The sequence below is a fragment of the Diceros bicornis genome, chromosome 6 (genome assembly GCF_020826845.1).
Source record: "Diceros bicornis minor isolate mBicDic1 chromosome 6, mDicBic1.mat.cur, whole genome shotgun sequence".
NCBI classification, from domain to species: domain Eukaryota; kingdom Metazoa; phylum Chordata; class Mammalia; order Perissodactyla; family Rhinocerotidae; genus Diceros; species Diceros bicornis.
In genome coordinates this window covers 14,108,404-14,133,279 of record NC_080745.1, presented here as the reverse complement: position 1 = coordinate 14,133,279, position 24,876 = coordinate 14,108,404, and the positions used below count along the sequence as shown (strand labels likewise).

The 24,876-nt window shown below is 39.0% G+C and overlaps 1 protein-coding gene across 5 annotated transcripts in view; it reads right to left on the bottom strand.

Moving 5' to 3' along the window:
• Positions 1-24,876, bottom strand: part of MARCHF8 (membrane associated ring-CH-type finger 8) — a 123,641-nt gene that overhangs the window by 16,765 nt on the left and 82,000 nt on the right. For all 5 annotated transcript variants that reach the window (XM_058542886.1, XM_058542885.1, XM_058542887.1 and 2 more), the window contains one exon: positions 7,105-7,155. In XM_058542886.1, coding sequence (XP_058398869.1) covers positions 7,105-7,155 — 51 coding nt within the window. The remainder of the gene's footprint in view (positions 1-7,104; positions 7,156-24,876) is intronic.

The following is a 24,876-nucleotide window of genomic DNA, read 5'->3' as shown; positions in this document are numbered from 1 at the left end:
CCCTTCGAAGGCCCCAACACTCCAGCTGGGCCACCCTCTCTGCTCTGCCACGTGCTGTTGGTCACTCTGCAGTCCACACCCTATTGCTCCTCCTGGGGATGTTCCCACACCCCACCCAGCACAACTGGCCCTTTCTAAGGTTTCTCCTCAAAAAGGGCTTTTTATTCCTATTATTCACTGTCCTCATACCTTGTTCATTTTTTTTCATAGCACTTAGCAAGGTTTATGAAAAGATGTTTCTGAAACAATATGTTAACTCAGAAGTTGCTGCTGTTTAGCCTAGCATAGTGCCTGGCATACAGTAGGTGCTCAGTGAACACTTGTTGAATGAATAAAACAAGTACACTCTGGAGGGACTATCTCTCTATTAACAGATCTAAAACAGAGGCTCTCAAACTTGTTGGTCTCAGGACCCCTTTACACTCTAAAAAATTATTGAGGCCCCCAAAGAACTTGTGTTTATGTGGGTTACATCGATCAAACTTCACTATATTAGAAAATTTCAAAACACAAGACCACCAGCACACATTCCATTAGCGTCAGAGAGAAGATGGGGTCTCGTATGTCACTTAGCCCCTGGAAACTCCACTGCATACTCGTGAGAGAATGAGAGTGTAAAAGGCAAATAATGTCTTAGTATTATTGTGAAACTGGTTTTAATCTTGCCTCCCAACTCCAAGAGAGACTGAGAACCAAATTTTGAAAACTGCTGGTCTAAAGCTTTAACCAAAAACTAAACTGTAACCAGTAAGAAGAAAAAATATACGAAAATATAGTCAAACTTGGCAAAAGGGGAGCCAAACAGCCAAATATTTCCCATGGTGCTCCATTAGGATCCAAAGTGAGGCTACATAGTGTTGGCGACACGCATGAAGCTGGCTGTCACTACTTGATGCCATTCAACTTCTCCAATTCATTCCCTTTGTTTCTGTCATATATAAATAAGTATCCCGTCTTTAGGACAGTTATTTTCTTCAGTATAAATTAAGAAAGGCACATTTTGCCTTATACTTAACCCATAAGCCTGAGTAAACTAAGTGTGTCACTGGTCAACTTTGTATTCAGAAACAGAAAGAAGCAGACCCTGGTCTTGACAACCCCGCCAGGGTGTGTGGCCAGCAAGCCTCCCTCCTAAGGCTGCATTTACATCTGACATGTGACATTCTGCTGTATCTCATTCCTATCTAATGGCAACAGTAATTAGAAAATACTCAAGAGATCTAAGAGAGTGAATGCTCAAATTCATTGAGATTTGCCTGCCAAACAACAGAGCAGCAATAATTTTAAGTACTCATTAAACATGTCCAGTCTGACTTCTACCCAGGAATATTTGATTAACCAGAGGCACATAATGCTTATGGTATCTGAATAAAATTATGCAGAGCTCTAAAATATCCTACCAGGTAAGAGCCTTCAGCAATTAATGGAGCCTGATGAGCCTGCTGGCTGCAGGGAGGAGGGCACCCATGCCTCAGGCTTCATGATGGATGTCTAGCCTACCACTGCCGTATTCCTGGGGTAAGTGCTGCCAGGGAGTGCTTACTCGAATTTGCTCAAGAAACTGTGTCACCTAGACCAAGTGTAATCCCCAGGGTTGAACGAAAATGCTTTCCTCATTTCCTCAGTTTACATGGTATAAATTAACACCGTGTCTGTTTGCCGTCCCTTCCTGCACATAATCCTCCCGAGAGGCATCAGCAGAGGCTTTAGAAAGCCCAGCCCTTACGATGAGCCTAGCCTAGGCCAATTCCTGGTATCTAAAAAAATTTCAGTGGAATGGAGTGAGTTCAAGCTTCCTCAGGGAATTCCAATCTTCCTCTAAAGGACTTTAGGCCAAAGTACAGTGGTCCTCACTGGAATGGCCCCAGCCAACACAGTCCCACAGTTTGCAGGCACCCTGGCACCCTGCAATCCCACAGCTGTGACAGCCATCACTTCCACTGACTAAGTCTGCAAATATCTGCCTTTCCTCTCTAAGTATTGGATTTCCCAAGGAAGTGACAGTTTTCTACTATAGTTTAACCCCATCCTGGCTGGCTCCTTTTCACCTTTTTATATCCTGCTTTAAGTTTCCCCTCCTCAGCCACACCTCTCCTGAGTAGCCCTTCTAACTTTGGTTCTTTGTATTTCTTGACCTCCGCCCCCCATCTTTTACCTTCATAGTAATTCTTTCCATCTGCGGGTGTTTTATGGAGGTCTGCTTACTCCTCTCTTCTCTGTTTGGTTCAGCATTCAAAGCACAATGTCTGGCACACAGTTAAGTGTTAGACAAAATCCAAACTCATGCAATCCTCATAAACACTGCACTGGGCCTCCTTGTCTACATTTCAGACGAGGATTCCTCGTGCCGAGCAATGAGACAGCCTGTAGGTGGGGGGCAGCGGTGGTACAATCCCCTGGACAGGGAGTCACCTCACCTTATCCTAATGTGGTGGGCCTTCCATAAGCAGCCTCCGTGATCACCTGAAGTCCACCCTGAGGCCGTGCTCAGTACCTCACTGCATTCCCCTCACCAGCCCATGCTCCAAGTCACCCTGGGAGTGATGGCCACCTCACAGCCAGAGGCTGTACATCACACTCTTACAGCAGAGACCCTCACCTCCACCCCTCCCTTCTCTCTACCGCACAGCCTCCCAAATCCCCTTGCCTATCAGAGCCCTAGTTCACAAAGGGCAATATCAGGACCAGTGGTGGGTGACAGAATAAGAGTTTAGAGGACGTACTGAAGAACAAATTTTTTAAGTTATGTTGTAATTTCATGTCAGCAAACTAGCAAATCAAAAATGTGATTTCAGATAAATGATATAAAATTTTTGTTGCAAACAAATTTGTTTAATTAAATATAGTGAGTTGGTTTAAAGAAAACGATTGAGCAAACAGCAGCATGGGTAGTGCATGGGGTGAGGGTGGGGTGTAGATGGCTCACATCTGGGGAACACTGCTCCAGGATGGCTCTGCTGGCCCACATGATCAAGGACCCCTCAGCAAGGGAAAGGGCAGAGCAGGGCTGCACAGCAAGCTGTATTCAAATGCCCATCTTTCTGCAAGCATGCCCCCTGTGGGTTTCATCCTTCCTCAAACAGCTTCTCCAGGCACTCAGTCAACACAACAGGTCTTTTCCTAGGGGACAATTCTGCTACTTCTTAAAAAAAAAAAAGGTTTTCTACACATCGCTACAAGATCATTATAAACTGTAACAGGTGCTATAAATGGATGAAGTTACAACTGGCCAGGACCAGATCATCTTAGATCTGGCACATTGAGGTAGGGAGTTGGAATCTTATTCTAAATATGATGAGAAGCCAGTGAAGGCTTAACAAGAGAAGCATTAGGATTCTATTTACCTGGTTGCTGGGGTGGAGCATGATTTGGAAGGCGGTAAGAATGTAGGCCGATTCTTGGAAAGCTACTGCAGTAGCTGAGAAGGCTTGAGCCCAGGAGGTGGCTATGACAATGAAGAGGAACAACGGGCTGGATATAAAGCATCTAGCACAACACCATGAAAACACTGGCTCAACAGACACGTACTGACCACCTCCAGAGCTAGATTCTACTCCTGGCTCTGAAGATTTAAGGGTAAACAAGACACAATTCTGTGCTCATGGAGTATACATATGGGGTGAAGGGCCAACAGAAAAAATTCAATAAGAACTCAGGCAATTACAAGTGCTCTGTTGAAAACAAAACAGGAAAAGGTGACCAGGGGACCACTTAGGTGGTCAGGATGGGCCACTAGGAAGAGGTGACAAATTTCATGAAACTTTGCTCTTGTAACAGAGGCTCAATAAATGATCATTACTATTAATAAAAACAGTACCGAGTGAAGACCTGGTCATCAGAATTGCTTAAATGTCCCAATATGCTTCCTTTATTAACTCTCCAAGAGGATCACACCTGACCCCATTTTAAAGACAGGTAAGCCACCACATCTAGCAGCCTCTTGCACATCCCATCAAATTGGCTGAAAGGGAGTATGGTTTTTGAGGCTAAAATGAAACATGGGGAGCCTCCAATAAACACTGAACCACTCCATCATTTTGTAACGAAATCTAGCTGCAACACTATGAGAGAGACTGAAGGTTTACTTTTACCCGTTCTCAACCTCTAACTTCATGAGTGGGAACCACTAAGTGGGAAACTGCAGGAGCATAATGCAGACTGCAGTTGACTGACTGACATGAGCACAGACCAGCTCTGAACCCAGCTGGAGGCTGAGTCAGCAGAAAAAGTCTCCTGACAGAGACAACAGAGATTTCAGGTAGCTTAAAACATGTCTGTGGTCTGACCTTTCTTTGTATTTTTGATCTCAAGGGTATGGAAGCATCTGCTTAAGTATGTCTGCTACACCGAAGACAGAGTTTTACATGTCATGGCCTAAAAGTGGCTTCCAACAACAGGCTCATTTTATAAATACTGCAATAAAGAACTGTATTTTCAAAAACACAGTTACCTTTCACAGTAGTGATTTAACTAGTTCATGCCTGACAACTCCATATTATACTAACTTTCCTACTTATGGAGGGGTACATTTTTGCAACAAATTTCATGCTGATGGGTTCACTGAGAAGTGATGTGAGCACATGCCACTCCTGATATTTTTCCTCTGATCCCAGTTAAGTGCACAGGAACTCCTGCTTTGAAAATGGAAGAGGCCCAAATCTTTTTGGCCCTGCTCTGAGGCAGAAAGCTTTGAGGCTTCACAGTTCCCCTGCTCCTAAGAGGGTTAGAGTGTGGAGATAAAACTGCTGTTTAAGAAAATTCCAACGCTGCCCACAGGAAAGCTCCACATCAGCGGCCATGTTTGTTTTGCTCTTCACTTTAGGCCAGTGCCTAGCTCAGTGCCCGGCACAAAGAACACGCGATAAAGATGTGTGCAAGAAGGAAGGAAGGAGAGGCCAAAGTTTTGATCAGATTTCTTCATTTTCACCCCCAGGTGATATTTATTTTAAAGCACATAGTTCTGCCTTTGATCAGTAATCAAAGAGTAACAGCTACTGTCAAGGACTAGCCTGACCTAGTCAACCTAAGACCATCAGAGTTCCACAAAGGTTGACAAGAGTCCGTTTACTGACTGACTGAAGGAGCTGACCCACGGCTCCTTGCAAACATCATCCCTAAGACTCACAACAACCCTGAAGGCTGTAAAATTACCCTACTTTACTCATCAAGAAATTAAAGCTCAGAGAAGTGTCTTTCCTCAAAGTTACATGGCTAATAAATCCTTGTCCATCTAGCCCCCAAACCCTCACAGAGCAACTCGGAACACCCACGCCCCAGGCCTGCGCCAAGCCCATAAAATGTTCCTCTAGATACTGTAAGCCAGTGGTTTAGAAACTTTTTTTTTTTTTTAACTATAAGAGGAAACTTTCCTTCAGATAAAATCTGATTAAAAGCATAAACAAACAGACACGTATCTGAGGCATAGGACGATGCCCTCCTTCAGAACTGCCCTCAGCCACTGGAGCAAAGCAATGAGTGCCACCGCGTGCTTTCAAAATATTGAGTTCAACTCAACCAGTCACGCCATCTGGCTCTACATCTCCTCACTTTTCTTGGTGCTTAAATGTTGGATAGCTCCTTCAAAAGGTGGTAGGGCAAAACCGGACATGTTACTCAAACAGTAATGACCTACCACTGCACAGTTCTATAGCTTCAGCTCCATGCCTGGCTGAAGGAACAGCAAAAGAAAAGAAATGGAGGTTGGAACAGATGGGAGCATTCAGTAAAAGGTATTTATATGAAGTGGCCGATGCCCATGGCTTGAAGGACTGGTCTGGGGGGAGATCAAGTCAGGAATGAACTGAGTAGCACTCTGTAAACGGCCTTCAATGTTATAACTGAGCACTGTGGACTTTTCTTTTTATGCAAAATCAAGTGGAAGAATGATATGATTAGATCATAAATATGCCTAAGAACAGACTGATTAATGTCTTAGAGGATTTGCTCTTGATTCAAAAAGAAAGGGTGATAGGAATGAAAATATCTGTGTAGTTGGTAAATTAAAACGGCATAAAATATGACTGTTTGTTTCAGAGTACTTAGGAGGCCTGAGACAGCAGGACAGGTTTTGTCACGTTGTTCAGATCTTCCTGTCAGGATTTGTGTCAGTGTTTGGCCAGCTGACAGAGACATGGGGAGAAGGTCCATCTCTGCAAGAAACCTGCATGGACATACCAGCATGGACAAGGGGTTGACCAGAGCCTGTGTCTGGGCTGAGAGATGAGCAGTGCATGGGAACAAGCTTACCGAATGTGAGACACTGCCTGCTGCCCCCTGGGTCACCCCTAGCAGCTGACATGCTCCTGGCAGGCTACTCAACTGACTATACCACAGGTCTATCAGGTGCTGTTGGATGGCCAATTCACCCCCTCAGCTCTCCTCTTCCTGGCCACCTTCTAGCCGGAGGTGGCCTTGTAATCCAGTTCCGGACAGTGAGATGTAAGCACAAGTCAGGCGGCTGGGTGGGGCTTCTGGGAAAGCTTTTGCCTTCCTGTTGTAAAGGGTCACTCAGCTGATGGACCACTCCATCCTTTATCATTCTTCTTATTCCTGCCAAGGCCACAGCCATGGTGCCTAGAGGTCTAGCTCCCACCTTGAGACCATAAGGTGCTAAGCATGAGGATAACAACATGCTAAGGAAGGTGACACAGAGAAAACAGAAAGTGCCTGGGTCCCTGGCAACATCTGTGAGCAACTGCATCAGCTTTGAACCACCTACCTCCAGATATCTTGTCATCGGAACCACATAAAATCCAGAATTATTTAAGTCACTAGAGTTGGCTTTTTGTTACTGTCAGTCAAATGAGTTCATAATTGAGGTGACAGTTTCTCTGGTGACTCTCTGAGATTTCTTTTACCTGAAAGTAAATTACTTCTACTGGAAGCAATGGGGTTTTCTCCTATTAGTCACCCCCTCAACACACTCAGAATTGCCTCACTAGAAAAACATAACTGCCATACACCTCATTGTATTGGTCCCAGAGCAGATTAAAGAAGTGTATCATGAACTGTATGTCTTTAAAAGAAAAGACTATAAACACATGCAAGGTATAAGAATATAAAAACCCCAAGCTACAAAAATAACATATTTCAGTGGCACTCTACCTTAGAAACGTTACTTGAATGACTCATGGAACGTCCCAAAGTCTTCTCATTCTGTAAGAAAACCAAGCAGGTGTTAAGTATCAAGCTTTAATTAAAATGTGCAAAGAAGTAATTGATCATAACAATCCTACTGACAAATCATTCTGTCAACTAGAATTTGCTGAGCACAAACTACTATGTACTGGGCCAGCTATTAGATACTGGAGAATTTGGCAAAGATGAATAAAACAATAGTTCTTGCCCTAAATGAACTTAAGTTAACAAGAAGAGAACAGGAATTTGGAATTAACTGTAAAAATAAGAGGGTAAAAAGTGTCTTAAGACACATTCAAGCGGAGGTTCAGAGGTGAGAAATTGCATGTTCAGTTATATGTCGTGTGGTCCACGCTGTGAGGAGCCACTGAAGAATGCGGAAGGAGAAAAAAGGACAGCTGACCCCATCCAGGTCATTTGGCTGCAAAGTGTTGACTACTCAGCAGGCACATCACACAGCTCACATCTACTCCCTCAAGCCTGTTTCTCCTCCTGGATCAGAGAAATCTGAGAGTCATGCTAGCCTCCTCCCTCTCACACCCTTCCGTCTTCAGTCACCAGGTCTTGTATCAAATTCTTTCTCCTTAATGTCTCTGAATCTCAAATCTCATCTCCATTTCTATCATCAATGCCTTAGTTTAGGTTCTCTTCCTTTCTTACTTGGAATTCTTGAATAACTTTCTACCTGGTCTCTCTGCTTTTAAGTTGACCTCCTTGATACATAATTGTTATGGACTGAATTGTGTCCCCTCAGAATTCATATATTGAAGTCCTAATCCCCAGTACTCAGAATGTGACTATATTTGGAGATGGTGTCTTGAAGGTAATTATGTTAAAATGAGGTCTTTAGGGTGGGCCCTAATCCAATATGAATGGTGTACTTTTAAGAAGAGGCTATTAAGACACAGACAAGCACAGAGGAAAGATACAGGGAGAAGATGGCCCTCTACATGCCAAGAAGAGAGGCCTCAGGAGAAACCAAACTTGCTGACACCTTGATCTAGGACTTCTCCCTTTAGAACTGTGAGAAAATAAATTCCTGTTGTTTTAACCACCCAGTCTGTGGCACTTTGTTATGGTAGCCCTAGCAAACGAATACAATAATCTTCCACACTTTAACTTTCTAAAAAAAGTGAATGTTCCAAATGTAAATCTGATTTTTAAAAAGAAGAAAGTAACGTTTCTTGAACCCATTCATCCTTGCTCTAAACCAAATGAATAAAAAAAACTATTACAAATGGAAAAGATGATATTTTAAAGATTACCTATTCTCTATTCAGTTCACATGCCATGTGATAATCATGAGGAAGACCAAAGAAGGCTGAGATGTAATTAGGAGGTAAAATTCGTTGGTCAATGAGAAGTACAAGTAGAGCTAGTGGATCATTTAAGAACTCCCTTGAGGAAGAGTTGATTCCATTCCACCAAGGCTCTCCTTAAAGAAAGCTAGCCATCAAGAAAGTTTTATTTTCTACTTCCCCTCAACCCACCAAATTACAGACTGCCTTGACTTTTGTATACTTGGCTTTTGAACACCTGATATCCCTAAAATGCTGATGAAGAAATGTTTCAAGATCTCCTAGGTGGCCTGCCAGCCAGCACTTGTTTTGGCAATGTTGTCTTCTTTGTCTTTATAGCAATGCTGTTTGTGCAATTTTTTGAATATTTTTATTATATTCTCACCTTATTTTATAAGTCTAAGTAGAAATAAAAATTCAGGTCTCTTAAGTGTTATTAAGTGTTCAGTCTCAATGGAATGTCTCTTGGTCTTAAGCTAGTCAATTAGACAGTTAAAAAGGAAAAGAATAAAATTATAAAGTATGCTCAAAGTGTTGGCAATATATCATCAAAGACTGTTTCTAAAAGACCAGATTTAATTAGGCATTTCATTCAATCACCTTATTCACAAACTGACTCACTGGGAATGGAGAGTTCCCCTGTCCACACAACAGATAAATCTATTACCATTCAGGTTTCATTCATGAGTCAAGAATGTATTATGGCTAAACACAGGGTACTGCTATGAATCCAGGCTTAAAGGCTTACCTACACGAGATTTACTACTAAACTTTAAATTAATCTACTAAATTAAAACAAAGTACCATATGCCTTGGATTATTTGTACAGAAAACCAATTATAACCACTATCATATTACCTGCTACCTTACAAGAAATGGCCAGTTGAACACCATCTGGAAATCTACAAAAAAGTTCTGAGGTACTAAGAGCAGCAATAATTCACATCCTAGATCTTTCTGACATTCATTATTTCATAGAGAATGAATATTGGGGTGGAGAGAGGCCTACCCGCTAAACTCGATAACATTATAAATCCTGACTGGGATCTAAAAGTTGCTCTTTACCTTACTTATGAACTTGAGAAATAAATTTAATGCTGTAAGCCTTTATTCTGTTTCCCTTGTTAGAACAATTCAATATTGTACATTGGTAAAATCAAACAAATAACTAGCCCCAGAAGATACAGATGTTTTAAAGCCTGAAACCTGTCAATATTTAGGATTGCTTCTCCACTACCTGGTAGGAAGTTAACAATTCAGTTCCAACAGACCATGTTTTGTTTTGTTTTATTCCGTACATACTGCTGCTTATCTGAACTTACTGAAAAATCCAAGAAGTTCAGCACCATAACAGATCTACTTTTCAGGAAGCAAATCCCAGGGTTCATTCAAATCAGTTACTCATTCATTGCATACTTATTTACTATGCAGCTACCATAGGCAAACAACTGTTATCAGGCACAAAATATGGACAAAAATAAATCTGACTCCTAGGCCTGTGGCAATGATAATGTTACCTCAGAACTGCTTTGAAATAGTGTTTTGATGAGGAATGTACCTCTAGGGAAAAGTTGAAGAATGACATAAAAAACCACATACATAAATTATATCAGGGTAGAGTGGGTGATACCATTCTCTCCTACAGTCAGAACAGCATGTTTCTGAATGAGAAAAAGGAAAGTTTACCAATGGTGGTTTATCAAACACCAATGTCAAGAACTGGAATTAGGAATACCAAAGAGAAAAAGAGTTCCATTCCAGTTCAAGCTGAAACTAAGCTTCAATGCCCAAGTGATAAAAACTTTGGCAAATTATTTTCATATAATCTTTAATACATTCAGTCACTGCTTAATGGGGGCCACCATCTTGTAGCCCTGGGAGAGATGAAAGCCTCACTGCATCCTCTGTCCTCAGAGAAGGCATCGGGGGATGTCACAGTGTGCTACCACACACTTCCCTAGCTTGCTCTCATCTCTTTGGTGGGCTCTTTTTGTCTACATTGAACATGAGAGTTCCTCAGAACACAGCCCCATGCCCTCTTCTCCTTTGTTGTCTCCCTTAGACCACTGCTTCTGAAACTTTGTGCCCTTGAATCATTTAGGGATGTTGCTAAAATGCAGTCTGTGATTTGTTAGTAGATTGACAAGTAGACTGAGATTCTGAAATAGATTGAGATTCTGCATTTCCAATAAGCTCCCAGGTGACTCCCACGCTGCTGGTTCCCAGACCATACTTTAAGATGCAAATTTCATTCCCAATCCTGGGCCAGAATAATCCATAAAGGCTATGACTCATTTTTTAAAAAGCAAATCATGACTACTGTAAAAGTAAATTTCTGGGTCAAAGATGGCAGTGAGCTCACAATTGAGTTACTACAAATAAATCCATCAGGAAACTGGTATGTAGATTGGGAAAGAGTGAGGGTGTGAGAAAGAAAAGTTTTGTTAATGTAAGAAGTTACCAAGTCACAAAGATAAAGAGAAGCTCTGTGGAACAATAAGGGACGTTTCACAATTCAATCTTGTCAATGATGTTTTGCAAGTCCATGTGTGGCTCCAATAGATTGTACCTCAGGGGTAGAACCAAGATGCAGAGCCCACAGAGACCAAACACACTCTGGAAAGTAGAAGCCAAGAATTAACAGGAAGACAATGAGGTGAGATGTCTAAGCAAGTTTCTGGGATTCTGTATAAAGGAATCAAACAACAGAACTTCATATGGGAGTTTCCTTGAAACTCTGACCAGGACTGGTCATTAAAAACAAACAAACAAAAAAAAAACCTATGCGTAACAGACATAGCTAACTGTCTACCCAATATCCATCCTTACCAACATAACTTCAACTTTGTTCTGAGCAGCAATGGATCCAACTAAAAGTTCTCACTTTCTCACACTATTTTGCAGTTAAGGGTAAATATGTAAGAAAGTTTTCTTTAAAAAAATTAGCCTTGAGGTTTTCTGGGAAAACATTTTGCTTTCCTGATATAGCCATGGCTGCTTTCTCCAGTATTCTTCCTTCCCTCATCTACCCTGGAATATAGATGTCATTCCAGGAGGTACAGCAGTCACATTGGGACCATGAGGAGAAAAAGCATACGCAAAGAAGTCTCAAACTGTTTGGTCTCAAGACTCCTTTACAATGTAAAAAATTATTGAGGACTCCCCAAACTTTTTGTTTATGTGGGTTATATCTATTGATATTTTCCATATTAGAAATTAAAATTGACAATTTTAAGAATACAAATCTCAGGGCCAGCCTAGTAGCATAGTGGGTTAAGTTCGTGTGTTCTGCTTCGGCGGCCCACGGTTTGCAGGTTTGGACCCCGGGTGCAGACCTACGCACTGCTCATCAAGCCATGCTCTGGTGGCATCCCACATACAAAAAAAAAAAAAAAAAAAAAGAGGAAAGTTGGCACAGATGTTAGCTCATGGCCAATCTTCCTCACCAAAAAAAAAGAATATAAATCTCTTAATTCATTTAGACTTACCAATAATAAACCCAGTTAATATAAATAACACTTCTATGAAAAATAAATATTTTTCCAAACAAAAAATATAAGTGATCACAGTAGCATGGTATTACATTTTTGTAAAGCTTGTTAATGTCTAATTAGTAGAAGACAGGTGGATTGTCATATCTGCTTGTACATTCAATCTCCTCTGATATGTTGTTTTGATTGAAGTAAATGAAGAAAATTTGGCTTTATATAGTTAAGTAGTTAGAAAAGGAACACATATTTTAATAACCATTTGAGACAATTGTGAATATTATTCTTTGTACTACACAAAAACTCAACAAGTAATTAGCTGATGTGGACTCGAAATGATATTAATAAACTTTTAATACTCTATTAAAATCAACTGGCCCATCTTTTACTTTGAATTGATCTCTTAACCAGGCATGACTTTATAACATCACATCTTGGCCATTTAAAAATTACTGGCTCATTGACCTATGCAAATTGCCCAAGATTGACATATTCCATTATGCAATATCAAACAAAGCCACACTCATTAATATGACCACCAATTGAATCAGAAGAGACTTTAATTATTGAAAAGCTAACAAGCACACAATGGAGGATACAAGTTTTCCAAAATTCTAATTTTTGCTTAGAAACCTCAAATTTTATCATGGGCAATAAAAACTGTTACTTGCTTTCCTTGAAGTGAAAGATCATTAGCTCACTCATTCAATTTTGAGAAAATGTCTGCCAAATATCCAAGTCAGAATAACTATAGTTTGACTGTCAGTCATTCTTTCAAGTAAAAATTATATCCCATTTGAAAAAAAAGTGACTAGTTCAGCTAGCAACTCAATCATAAAGTGCTTTGCCCTGAGGCAACCACTGAACTTCGGTATGCAGTAGAAATGATTTATACCAGATATGCAAAGAAGGAATAACACATAATCTATAATGAGGAGAAGAGTCAATTAAAACTGAAACACATGTTAAAATTAGCAGAAAAGGACATCAAAATATTATTATGACTGTCTTCCAAGTGTTGAAAAAGTTAGAGACATAGGATATAAAAAACATTCAAATTAAACTCCCAATGATAAGCAAGCACTAAAACAGCTATTCAAAGAGATACACTCATTAACATCATAGATAAAACAAAAAGGAATTCTTAAAAAGTGTTCAAGTAGCCCACAGGAAGGCAAGAGAGAGGGGGAGAGACAGCGGGGGAGAGAGGGAGAGAACAAAACAGAAAACAAAAAGTAAAATGGCACACTTAATTCCTAAGATATCAGAAACTATCCTAAAGGCATACAGCAAATGGAGAAACATTCATTCAGGAAAATCTACTATATCTCGGTAAGAATAGTGAGAATCTGTGCCATAGCCCAGTCCCTCCTCACTTCTCCCCACTTCAGGTTGATAGAAGCTCTACTCTGGGCAGATGGCGCCAAGAAAAAACGGCCCTTTCGCCCCAGCTCTCAAGAAAATAGAACAGGATTTCTCAGAGAGGGGCAGGCCTCAAGAATTACACATCCCACTCCCCTAGCTCCATGTTGTAGAAGGCATGTTCCAGGTAAAAGTGACTTAGAAGTAGGTCTGAGCTCTCTTCTTCTGCATGGTGCCTACTAGCAGGGCAGAAGCTCTACCCCAGGCCTGTCAGATGAAGAGTAATAGGGCCCCAATTGTGCTCGACTGAATATGCTGATAGGGTGGAGGTCCCACACCAAGAGAGGTGAGCCAAGAAAACTACAGGCTACTGCCCTGCCAGCATACTGCTCATAAAGCAGGTGTGTCACTCCAAAAGAAGAGGGCCACTGTACCTGTCCCCACCTCTGGAGAACAGGTTCCGATTCTACGAAGGTGTAAAGGCAGGCCAAAAGAACAGAGAGCTCCCAAGCTCTCTCAAGGAAACTAACATTATTTGGAACAGAGTATATAGAAGTTCAAGCTTAAGGGTACTGTCAAAAATGATGGTATTTTAGGGGCTGGCCTGGTGGCTTAGTGGTTAAGTTCGGCGCACTCTGCTTCAGCGGCCCAGGGTTCAGTTCCTGGGCACCGACCTACACCACTCATTGGCGGCCATGCTGTGGTGGCAATCTACGTAAAAAAGAGAGGAATACTGGCACAGATGTTAGCTCAGGGCGAATCTTCCTCAGCAAAAAGGAAAGAAAAAAAAATGATGGTGTTTTAGTGGTAAGCAATTAAGAATAGGCTGATAGCTCGTAGAACAAGCTAAACCATAAAACAACTAGAAAGATAGCACAGAAAACCAGGGACAGAGACAGTTAAGAAAGTCCTCTGAGGTTAGAAAGAACCTCAAACATTGGCCTCAAAGACAAATACAGTAAAGGAATCTGAATTTACTTGGATCAGACCATGGGCATTTTATGGCAAAGAGAACTATCCAAAATAGCAGAGCAATCAACTACCAGTTAGTGGACGCTAAAAACTAAGGGTGAAATCAACAGAGACAAGAAAGCTTCGCAGAGAGATCAGGGAAAGATACAGTCAAAAAAAGCACTGCTAAAAACACAGTCATCCCAGCTTGAGAGTGTGCATGCCCAATGTTGCCCCTCTGAGAAGCAACATCAGAGGCTATACGTCGTGAAGAAAACAGACTTCACTACATAGTCCAGCCAAGTCTCTAAACAAAGAAAAACCCCCAGGGGGTGGGGGATGAAAGAATCATAATTCAGAGTTGCTCAAAAGTATTATTTAAAATGTATAGTACTGAACAAAAAAAAATTACAAGAGATGCAGAGAAACAGGAAAGGATGGCCCACACATAGGAAAAAAGGCAGGCAATAGAAACTGCCGTTGAGAAGGTCCAGAAATTGTACTTAGTAGACAAAGGCTTCAGAGTAGTCATTATAAATATGTTCATAGAACTAAAGGAAGCCTTACTTAAAGAGGCAAAGGAAAATATGATGACAATATCTTATCCAATAGACAATAGCAATAAAGAGACAGAAACTGTAAAAAATGAACAACATGGAAAATGTGGAATTGAAAAGTACAATAATGGAAATGAAAAATTCATTATAGGTACCAACAGATTTGAGCTGGCAGAGGAAAGAATCAGTGAACTTGAAGATAGATCATAAGAGATTATGCAATCTCGGAAGAACAGAGATCAAAAAGAATAAAGAAAACTAAAGAGAATCTTAGAGAAATGTGGAATATGACTAAGTGCACCAATACATGCATAATGGGAGTACCGGGAGAAAAGAAGAGAAAAAATATTCGAAGAAATAATGCTGAAAACTCCCCAAATTTGATGGCGACATTAAGATACGTATCCAAGAAGCTAAATTAAATTGTAGTATAATAAAAGCAAAGGAATCCACACTCAGACATCAAGTTAACATGTTGAAATATAAAGACAAAGAGAAAATCTTGAAAGCAGCAAGAGAAAAATAACTTGTCTAGTATAAACGAACTCCAAAAAGATTAACAGCTGACTTCTCATCAGAAACCATGGAGGCCAGAAGACTGAGGGAGGATATATTTAGAGAACAGAAAGAAAAAGAATGTCAACCAAGAATATTAAATCCAGCAAATCTATCTTCAATAAAGAAGGTGAAATGAAGATATTCCCAGAAAAACAAAAACTCAGAGAATTCACTGCTAGCAGATATACCTTCAAAAAAATATTAAAGAGAAGTTCTTCAGGCTGAAAGCAAGTAACACCAAATAATAACTATAAACCATATGATAAAAACAAAGAATGCCAGTAACACTAACTATATAACTATAAAAGACAATATACATATATATTTCTGCTCTTAAATGATTTTAAAAGGAATTACGTATAAAAAATATGTAATTGTATTGTTGGACCTATAACGTAGAGAAATGTAATATATTTGACAATGACAAACAAAAGAGGTGGGTGGGTACAAAGCTGTACTAGCAAAAGGAAGTGACACCAGATGGCAACTCGAATCCACAGAAATATATGAAGAGAAAGAGAAATGGTAAATAACTTTAAAATAATACAAACTCTATAAATATATACATGCTCTCTTTTACTTCTTTAAAAGATAGATTTATATAAAGTAGTAACTGCAACCATGTATTTGTTGGGTTTGTAACATAAATAGATGTAAAACGTATAACAAAATTAGCAAAGAAGGGGAATTAGCATTCCCCTTAGAATTAGCCATAGAATTCCCCATAGAATTAGCAAAGAAGTACATGAGAGGAATTTTTTATATCTTACTGGAATTAAATTAATATGAATCTAAAGTAGTTTCTGTTAGGAAAAAATGTCTATTGTAAAACCTTGAGCAAACACTAAGAAAATAACTTAAAAAAATCAGTGCAAAAGAAAGCAGTAAAGGAGAAACAGAGAAAAAAGACATAAGACATATAGAAAACAAAAAATGAAATGGCATACAAACCAAACCATATCAATAGCTAAATATTAACAATACAATCAAAAGAAGAGTTGTCACAGCGGACAAAAACAACAAATCAACAAAACCTAAAGTTAGTTCTTTGACAAGATTAAAAACAAAAAATCAACAAACCTTTATCTAGCTTTACCAAGTGAAAAAAGAAATACAACTCAAAATTAGGAATAAAAGAGTATTACTAACCTTACAGAAATAGAAAGGATTACAAAGAAATACTACAAACAATTTTAACCAAGAAATTAGATAACTAAAATAAAAGAGGAAAATTCCCAGAGAGATCCAAACTACCAAAAAATGATTCAAGAAGAAATTCTGAATAAATTAGTAATTAGACTGAATTCAGCTAGTAATTCAATTAGATTGAATTAGTAATCTAAAAACTTCCCACAAAGAAAACACCAGGCCCAGACGGCATCACTGGTTAATTCCACCAAACATTTAAAGAAGAATAAATATCAATGCTTCATAAGCTCTTCCAAAAAAAAAAATAAGAGGAGGGAACACTTTCCAACTCATTCAATGAGACCAGTATTACTCTGAAAACAAAACCAGACAAAGATATCACAAGAATAGAAAACTACATACCAATATTCCTTACATAGGCTCAGGAATTTTCAACAAAATACTAGCAAACCAAATCCAGCAACAGATAAAAAGGATATACACTATGACCAAGTGGGATTTATACCATGAATGCAACGCAGTTGCAACTCAATATAATACACAAGATCAACTGAATTCAAACAAGACACAGAATAAACATTTAACAAAATCTAATATCTTTCCTGATAAAAACACTCAACATCCTTTAGCTTTGTAAGATGTTATCATTGTATATTAGTAAGTAAGGGTACATGAGATCTCTCTGTATCATTTTTTAAAAATGTGTATGACTGTACAATTACCTCATAATATAAAAGTTTAACTATATATAAACATACATGTGTAGTATTTATATGCGTGTGAGTATGTGTGTGTGATGGGTACAGTTTAAACAACCTAATTAAAAGGCAGAAATTTTCAGATTGGATATAAGACCAAGATAAAACTACATGCTGCCTATAAGAAAACAAGAAAAACATTTTAGAGAGATATATATATAAACTTTATATAAATATATAAACTTATATAAATATTATTATTAAAAATAAAAGATAAGGGACTGGCCCAGTGGCGCAGTGGTTAAGTTCACATGCTCCGCTTTGGCGGCCCAGGGTTAGCAGGTTCAGATCTCAGAGAGAGACAGGGAGAGAGAGAGAGAGAGCGAGGGAGGGAGGGAGGGAGGAAGGGAGGGAAAGAAAGAAAGAAAGAAAGAAAGGATGGGACAACAACACTAATAACAAAATGCTCTGGCAAAGACTTAATGACTATAAAATAAAAATACTCAATGAGCAATCACATCACTCTTGAAACAAAACCAGAAAATGGACTCGATGGCACAGAGATGACAGGAGAAAAGAATCAAGAACTTGACAGAAAAATAAAAAGTATTCAATCTAAACAACAGAAGAAAAAAGATTTTTAAAAAATATGGACAGAATCTCAGGGACCCGTGCAGCAAAAACAAACAGTCTAACAATCATGTTGCTGGAATCCAAAAAGTAGAGTACAGTGCTGAAAAATACTTGAAGAAATATTTGCTAAAATTTTCCCAAGTTTGGAGAAAGACATAAACCTACAGACTGAAGAAGCTGAGTGAACTCCAAACAGGATAAACTAAAAAAAAATCCATGCCCAGACACATCATAATCAAACTGCTAAAAACTAAAGACAAAGAAATCTTGAAAGCAGCCAGAGAAAAATGCATTTTTTAGGGGAACAATGATTCAAATGACTGTGGGTTGCTCATCAGGAACCACAGAGGCCAGTAGGAAGTAACATGAAGTTTTCAAGTGCTGACAGAAAAGAATTTAGAATTGGATATCTGGTGAAAATATCCTTCAGGAAATAAAGATATTGACAATAAAGAATAACTAAGAGGATTAACAGCCAACAGATCTACTCTAAAATAACTGCTTAAAGGAAGCTCTTCATATGGAAGGAAAATGATACCAGAAGAAAATGTGGAACATCAGCAATAAAAGAAGGACAACAGAAAGGCTAAGTATTGGGGTAAAAACAATTGACTATTATTCTTCTCTTGATTTCTTTAAAACATGTTTGATAGTTGAAAGCAAAAAATACAACACTCTATGAGGGGTTTTCAAAGTATGTATACGTAATACATAAGATAACTATAACATAAAAGGGGAAGGTAAAAGTTGTGGTATATTTTCTATACTGTGGTAAAGTTTCTACATTCTAAATGAAGTAGCAAAATATTGATTCTAAATAGACTCTGAAAAGTATGTATTTTGTAAATCCTAAAAAAAAAAATACAAAGAGATAGTCAAAATCAAAACAGAGAAACACGGCAATAATTACATTAAGTGCACATCTTGTAAACAAAACAAACATCAATGTGCAAAACTGATTTTTTTTTAAATGACCCAATTATATGCTGTCTACAGGAAATTCATTTCAATGATACAGGTAGGTTAAAAATAAAGGAATGGAAAAAGACATACCATGCAAACACAAGTCAAAATATCCAAAATGTAGAAACTACCCAAAAGTCCATTAATGGATGAATGGGTACACAAAACATAGTATATCCATACTATGGAACACTATTTAGTCATAAAAAGTAATGAAGTACTGATACATTCTACAATATGGATAAACTTTGAAAACATTATGCTAAGAGAAAGAAGGCAGACACAAAAGGGTACATATTGTATGATTCCATTTATATGAAATGTCCAGAACAGATAAAACTACAGAGTTAGAAAGTGGTTGCCAAGGGCTGGGGGAAGGGAAGATTGAGGAGTGAGTGCTAATGACAACATGCACTTACATCCTGAGTGCAGGAGCTTCTGTTCCTGTGGAGTTGGGGTGTGCCACCCTCCTGGCACGTGGATGTGTTCACCAACTCGGAAGCTCCTCAAACCCTGTTCTTAGAGGTTTTTTATCAGTTTCATTATATAGGCACGATTGATGAAATCACTGGCCATTGGTGACTGACTCAATCCCCAGCCCCTCTCAACTCCCTGAAGGCGAGGGAATGAGGCTAAAAGTCCCAACCTTCTATTCATGTGGTTGGTTTTTCTGGTGACCAGCCCCCATCCTGAAGCTATCTAACAGCCCACCAAGAGTCATCCCATTAGCATAAATTTAGGTATAGTGAAAGGGACTCGTTATGAATAACAATAGACACTCCTATCACTCAAGAAATTCAATTTTAGGAGCTCTGTGCCAGGAACAGGGTACAAAGACCAAATATTTACTTTTTATTATACCATACATGGCAGAAAAAATGGAGCACAGCCTGTGATCTGAAATGCAGAGTGTAGAAAGTGCATCATAAAAAGAAGGAAGAGTAATGTAAAGAAAAAAAAGAAAAGACAAGGACTGCCTAATCAAGTAATAGCTTTCCATTTCCAGACGTCCAAGCAGAGGTTCACAACTCTCTATCATGGATGCTGAAGAACAGATCCCTGTATTTGGTAGACTAGACTGCTGGGATTTTTGCAAATCTAAAGGGCTATACTATCGCTACAGTCTCTAGATCAGTGACTCCTAGACTTTTGGATTTCATGGACCAATCAAATTTCAAAAAACATTCGGGAATGGACATAAGAATGACAACTTTTACTCTGCCAAATTAGGACAATAAAAAATAAGCATCACCGTGTCAAAAAAGGAAAAGAGATTTCATTTCCCCACAAAAAGACATCAATTAAAAGCTACATGAAAAATTATTTTAGTGATCTGATTTTTCTCATTTTACATTGGACTGGCACCACTCTGCGGACTGCCACTTGGGAACCCTCCTCAGAAAGCTCACAGTACCTAGATTCTTCGAGATTCATTCAAATCCCACTGAATAAAAAGAAATCCACATCTTTATAGCTGACTTCACAGTTTCATCCAATGAACTGTAGAAATAATGGAAAGGAGATTTCTGAGTGTGGAAGAGGACTTGATCCATTTAGCTCAGAGAGTTGTATTTGGGAAAGAGTACAAGAACATTCAAGTTTAACATTTTACTTAGAATATTTGCATAAGGGGAATATTACGAAGTCCTGATATTTGCTTTCATCTAGACACCTTTGCCTTACTTTAGCTTTGGGTCTCCATTTATCAGTATACTTATCTGCTTCTGGTCAATTCCTTGGACTAGTAGACAGCCTGATCTTTAAGTCTGGGCATTTCTGTCTCTTGGCATCAAATTGCCAGGTTGTACACATACTTACAGCCCTTTAACTGCTTCCAGCCCCAGGCAGAGGGCATCAAAAACTGCCTCATGAACTCTCATCCTGGTCCCCAGGTCATGTGCACAATGAGAATGACTGCCCCTCTGTCAGGCAAATGGGGACCTAACCAGAGGTCCCTGGGAGATTTGGGGGTGGAGAGGAAGGTGGCTAGGCTTTCACAGGGCCCCAATCATACTTCCCTGCCTTTGTGCAAACCTTGCTTTGGAGCAGATAATTTAGTTATTCCAGCTCTGCAAAGCTCTGGATCCCTGGATTACAGAAAATGAGATTTTCTTAGCAAATCCATATTTCCCCTCTCTCCCCCATTCGGACAAGGTTTCAGGATTAGTTTCTCTCTCTTTTTTTTTCTGAGGAAGATTAGCCCTGAGCTAACATCTCTTGCCAATCCTCCTCTTTTTGCTGAGGAAGACTGGCCCTGGGCTAACATCCGTGCCCATCTTCCTCCACTTTATATGGGATGCCGCCACAGCATGGCTTGACAAGTGGTGTGTCTGTGCGCGCCAGGATCCGGCCCCGGGCTACTGCAGCAGAGCGCGCACTTAACCGCCACGCCACCGGCTGGGCTCTATCTCTCTTTTTACAGGCTCAGTGAAGAGTGCAAGCTGTATACAAGATAATCTAATACCTTGAAGTCTTCTTAACAAGTCCTGTAATGCTACAGTTTTGACTGGCAAATGAGCCAACATAAGGTGCAACAGGAGACAGCCCCCCAACCATCTCACAGCAGCATAACAAGGACTACCAACCTGACAGCCCAGAGCCAGAGACGGGCCTCAACGGCTCCCTCCATAGCTCAGTATCTCCATTTTACAAATCAGACTCTCCAACATCCGTTCTCTCCTTTTCCTTTCCACAAGAGCCCTGAATTTCCCAGCTTGCCCTTCAGTAGTATTGGGTCCCTCTCTCAGCTCCAGGGGTGAGGGCTAACTGGCATAAAACAATCACTGTGACAAGAGACTATCACCACTTATACCCATTTGGTCAATTCCACAATTGCACACACATACAACTCCTCAGTTCCTGGTGCCAAATTCTGTTGCAGTTAAATTGCTATCTATTTATTTGTTTCTAATCAACGCCACAGGCTAGTAACTAATGCCAGGTATCTGGTCTAGCCACTGTCTGAGCCAGGAAACTTCTGTTTCCTAGCAACATTCTGTCCCTCCTCCTTGCCACAGTGATTGGCTGAAGGACAGGATAACATTAATTGCTTTAGGCCAATCAAAGCCATCTCTTACAGCCATCCTTTTCAAACCACATGGTTCTATCCTATTCAAATTTCTTCACTGGGCAGAAGAAAAGATCATTGGAGTCTTGAGAAAAGATCACGGCATTGAGAAGCCAAGGTATTGAAAAAATCATTTATGAGGATAAAGAAATCTCTAAGAATTATGAGAGGATTAATGTTGAGGGGAGTGATAAATTAGGTGCTAAATTCTTCACGGAATAAGAAAGAATTACACAGGGGTATGGAGAAGTCTTGAACAAAGAGAGTTGGTAAGAAGGGCTGGGACTAGGGTGAGGCTGATGACTCAATCGCCTCAAGCACAAAATTTAAGGGGGTGCCAAAAACCTCAATCAACAAGATGAATAACATTTTAATACTATATTATAAAAAATAAAAAATTATGCAAAAAATCCATGACATATAAAGTATCAAAATTTAAAATTACGATAGGATCATAGTAGGTAGAATATTCTGATGATTTGAGATTCAAAGATCACGAATTTAGCTACCACCTCTATCTGAGATTTCTTCCCTAAATTATTCAAATGTGTACTCATCTCTCCATTTGTATGTTTAATGGGCATCTCCATATGTAAGTGTATGTGTATCCCTATCTATCTATCTATCTATCTATCTACCTATCTATCTATCTATCTATCTATCTATCTATCTATCTATCTATCTATCTATCTATCTATCTCCTGGCTGGGAAGCTTGAGATCTGCTTAGAAGGGGGAGAACTTTTTGTTCTGTACTACATTTGTTTTGGTTTGTTTACCTCTGATATATTATTCTCCAATGGGAAATTGGTTTTATGGTCTCACCATTTTTATAACCTCTATACTTTCTGTAAATGGGTAAATGGGTGAGAGACTACAGATAATCTAGTTTGTTAGTCTTCTCTGTTTGTTCTGAGCTCAAATCAAATTAAAATTCTCTTTGGGATTTCCCAGAGGGCCCTGAAAAAAATCACAAAGATTTGGATCTTTTCATCCTGTAAAAGGAGAGATACTGGAAATAACTAGGTTTACTTGATTTGTTACTATTTATGAACTGTATGGGAAGAGTTATGAAACGAGAAGAGATTTGTCAGTACTCTCGCTGTCATGATACATTTCTATTTATCAGAGTCCTGATGATGCTCTGCACTCTATAGTTATCAGTCATGAGTTGTTATTTTCTTTTAATGTTAACTTGGTCACAAATTTACTTTTAAAATTTGAATCTAGCATCTTCTAGATCAATGATTTTAAATTAAGGATTCACGTCATTTACTAATGAGTTACATTAATATACAGAAGTTTAGGACCTATTCCAGACTTACTGAATCTCTTGATAGTCCTGATATTTTCTTGGTATATTCATGGTACACTAATGTCTCAGGATTATTATATCTCAAGATTTTTTCTCTGCAAAGTTTATGCTCGTCCATTTTTATAAATCAGATGTAATATTCATTGAATTCTTTGACTAAGGAGTTAATTATTATGTTTATAATTATTTTGTCTAAAACTTTCTTGGACTGACTTTATTATCTTATTTTGCATGTCATAGAAACAACCAAATTTCTCTGTCATTTTTCTTGAAATAAACTCTCATCAGATCTTTCATTTTTTACAATTATCACTAATAAATTAACCACAGCCATTTTAAGTCTTTTGTCATCTACAGATATGTTCTGTTTAAGTCTGTTGCTTCCCTGAAAGCTCTTGCAATCAGCTACAGGCCAGAGGGCTGTGTCAGAGCCCCACGGAAAAGGACTATGCCAGGTACTTTTGGGTATAGGCTTCCGACGGTGTGCTTTAAACAACTTTAAGACCACACCAGTGGACTAGGTCAGGATTTCCAGAACTCCTATCAAGATCCAGTGGAATCAGAATTAACTAAAGAAGGCTAAATGAACTGATGAGGGATGTTTGTAGGTTTTGTTTGGAATACTGGTGACATTGTTTGAATGTTCTATTTTCTAAATATGTAAGGAAGCCCTTTCTTTTTCCTCTTAAAGCTATCTGTAACAATTTAGTAGACTCTGCTTTCGTAAACTGAAATGACACCCTTGTAAATGATATCTTATTCTCCCTGCCTGAGCCCTCCAGCATTCAGAAACTCTTATTGAACATTCTTATTTTCATAGCAATAAAGTTATCTGCATAGGTTCACTAAGAATCTGTCCTCTTTTTTACTACGACATAATTGGAAACATTGGTTTGCAACCAAGCTCACATTTGAGAATGGTGTTCATTCAATCAGATGGGACCCAATATTAGAAACTTAGGTTGACTTTTCAGAGTCATGCTTGCAAAGCCTTCTTGGGAAAAGTGGCTTACAGGGGTCCCAGCCTTACAGACAAGTAAGGAAAGCTACTTCCTGGCAGGCCCAGGAAACTTAAAATATTTTGGGGACCTCAAGAAATTAGGAATTCTTATAGGTCCTACAGGTGAAATTTGATAGCAAGTTCTTGGCTTGGCTTCCTAGCCTTAGGACCACAAATAACAAGAGGCTTTTAAAAACCCAATCTGAGATTCCTTATAAAAACTTCCATCAAAGCAAACTCAAGAAGGCCCATAGGAAATTAACACCCTTGCTGTGCCTACGTAAATAATTGGGCCAAATCTAATAGGGACTTATTTTGCAATCAAGAATAATTTTTCTATGAGATTATTTCTGATCAAGAGAGGAGACTATAGGAAAAAAAAACACTTTGGGTTTCAATGGAAAATTATGAGCTATGTGCAATTCTTTGTAACTTGTAGATACTTGATAGATATATAAATGATGTTCTGTCTGAGAATGATTTTAATTGACTTCCGCCCCCCACATACCCACCTCTCCTAGTTTTAGCTCCATTTGCAACTGTCTCAACAGTCCTTTACATAAATTGGTGCTGTTTGACTGTTCCCTTGAACATGTTCAACATCTGCTTAGTTCTCTCATACCACATGAGTAAAATCAATTCCTTAATATTTGTTCATGAGAATCATGATTTTACCTTTTCCTGAAAATTGTCGTGTATTA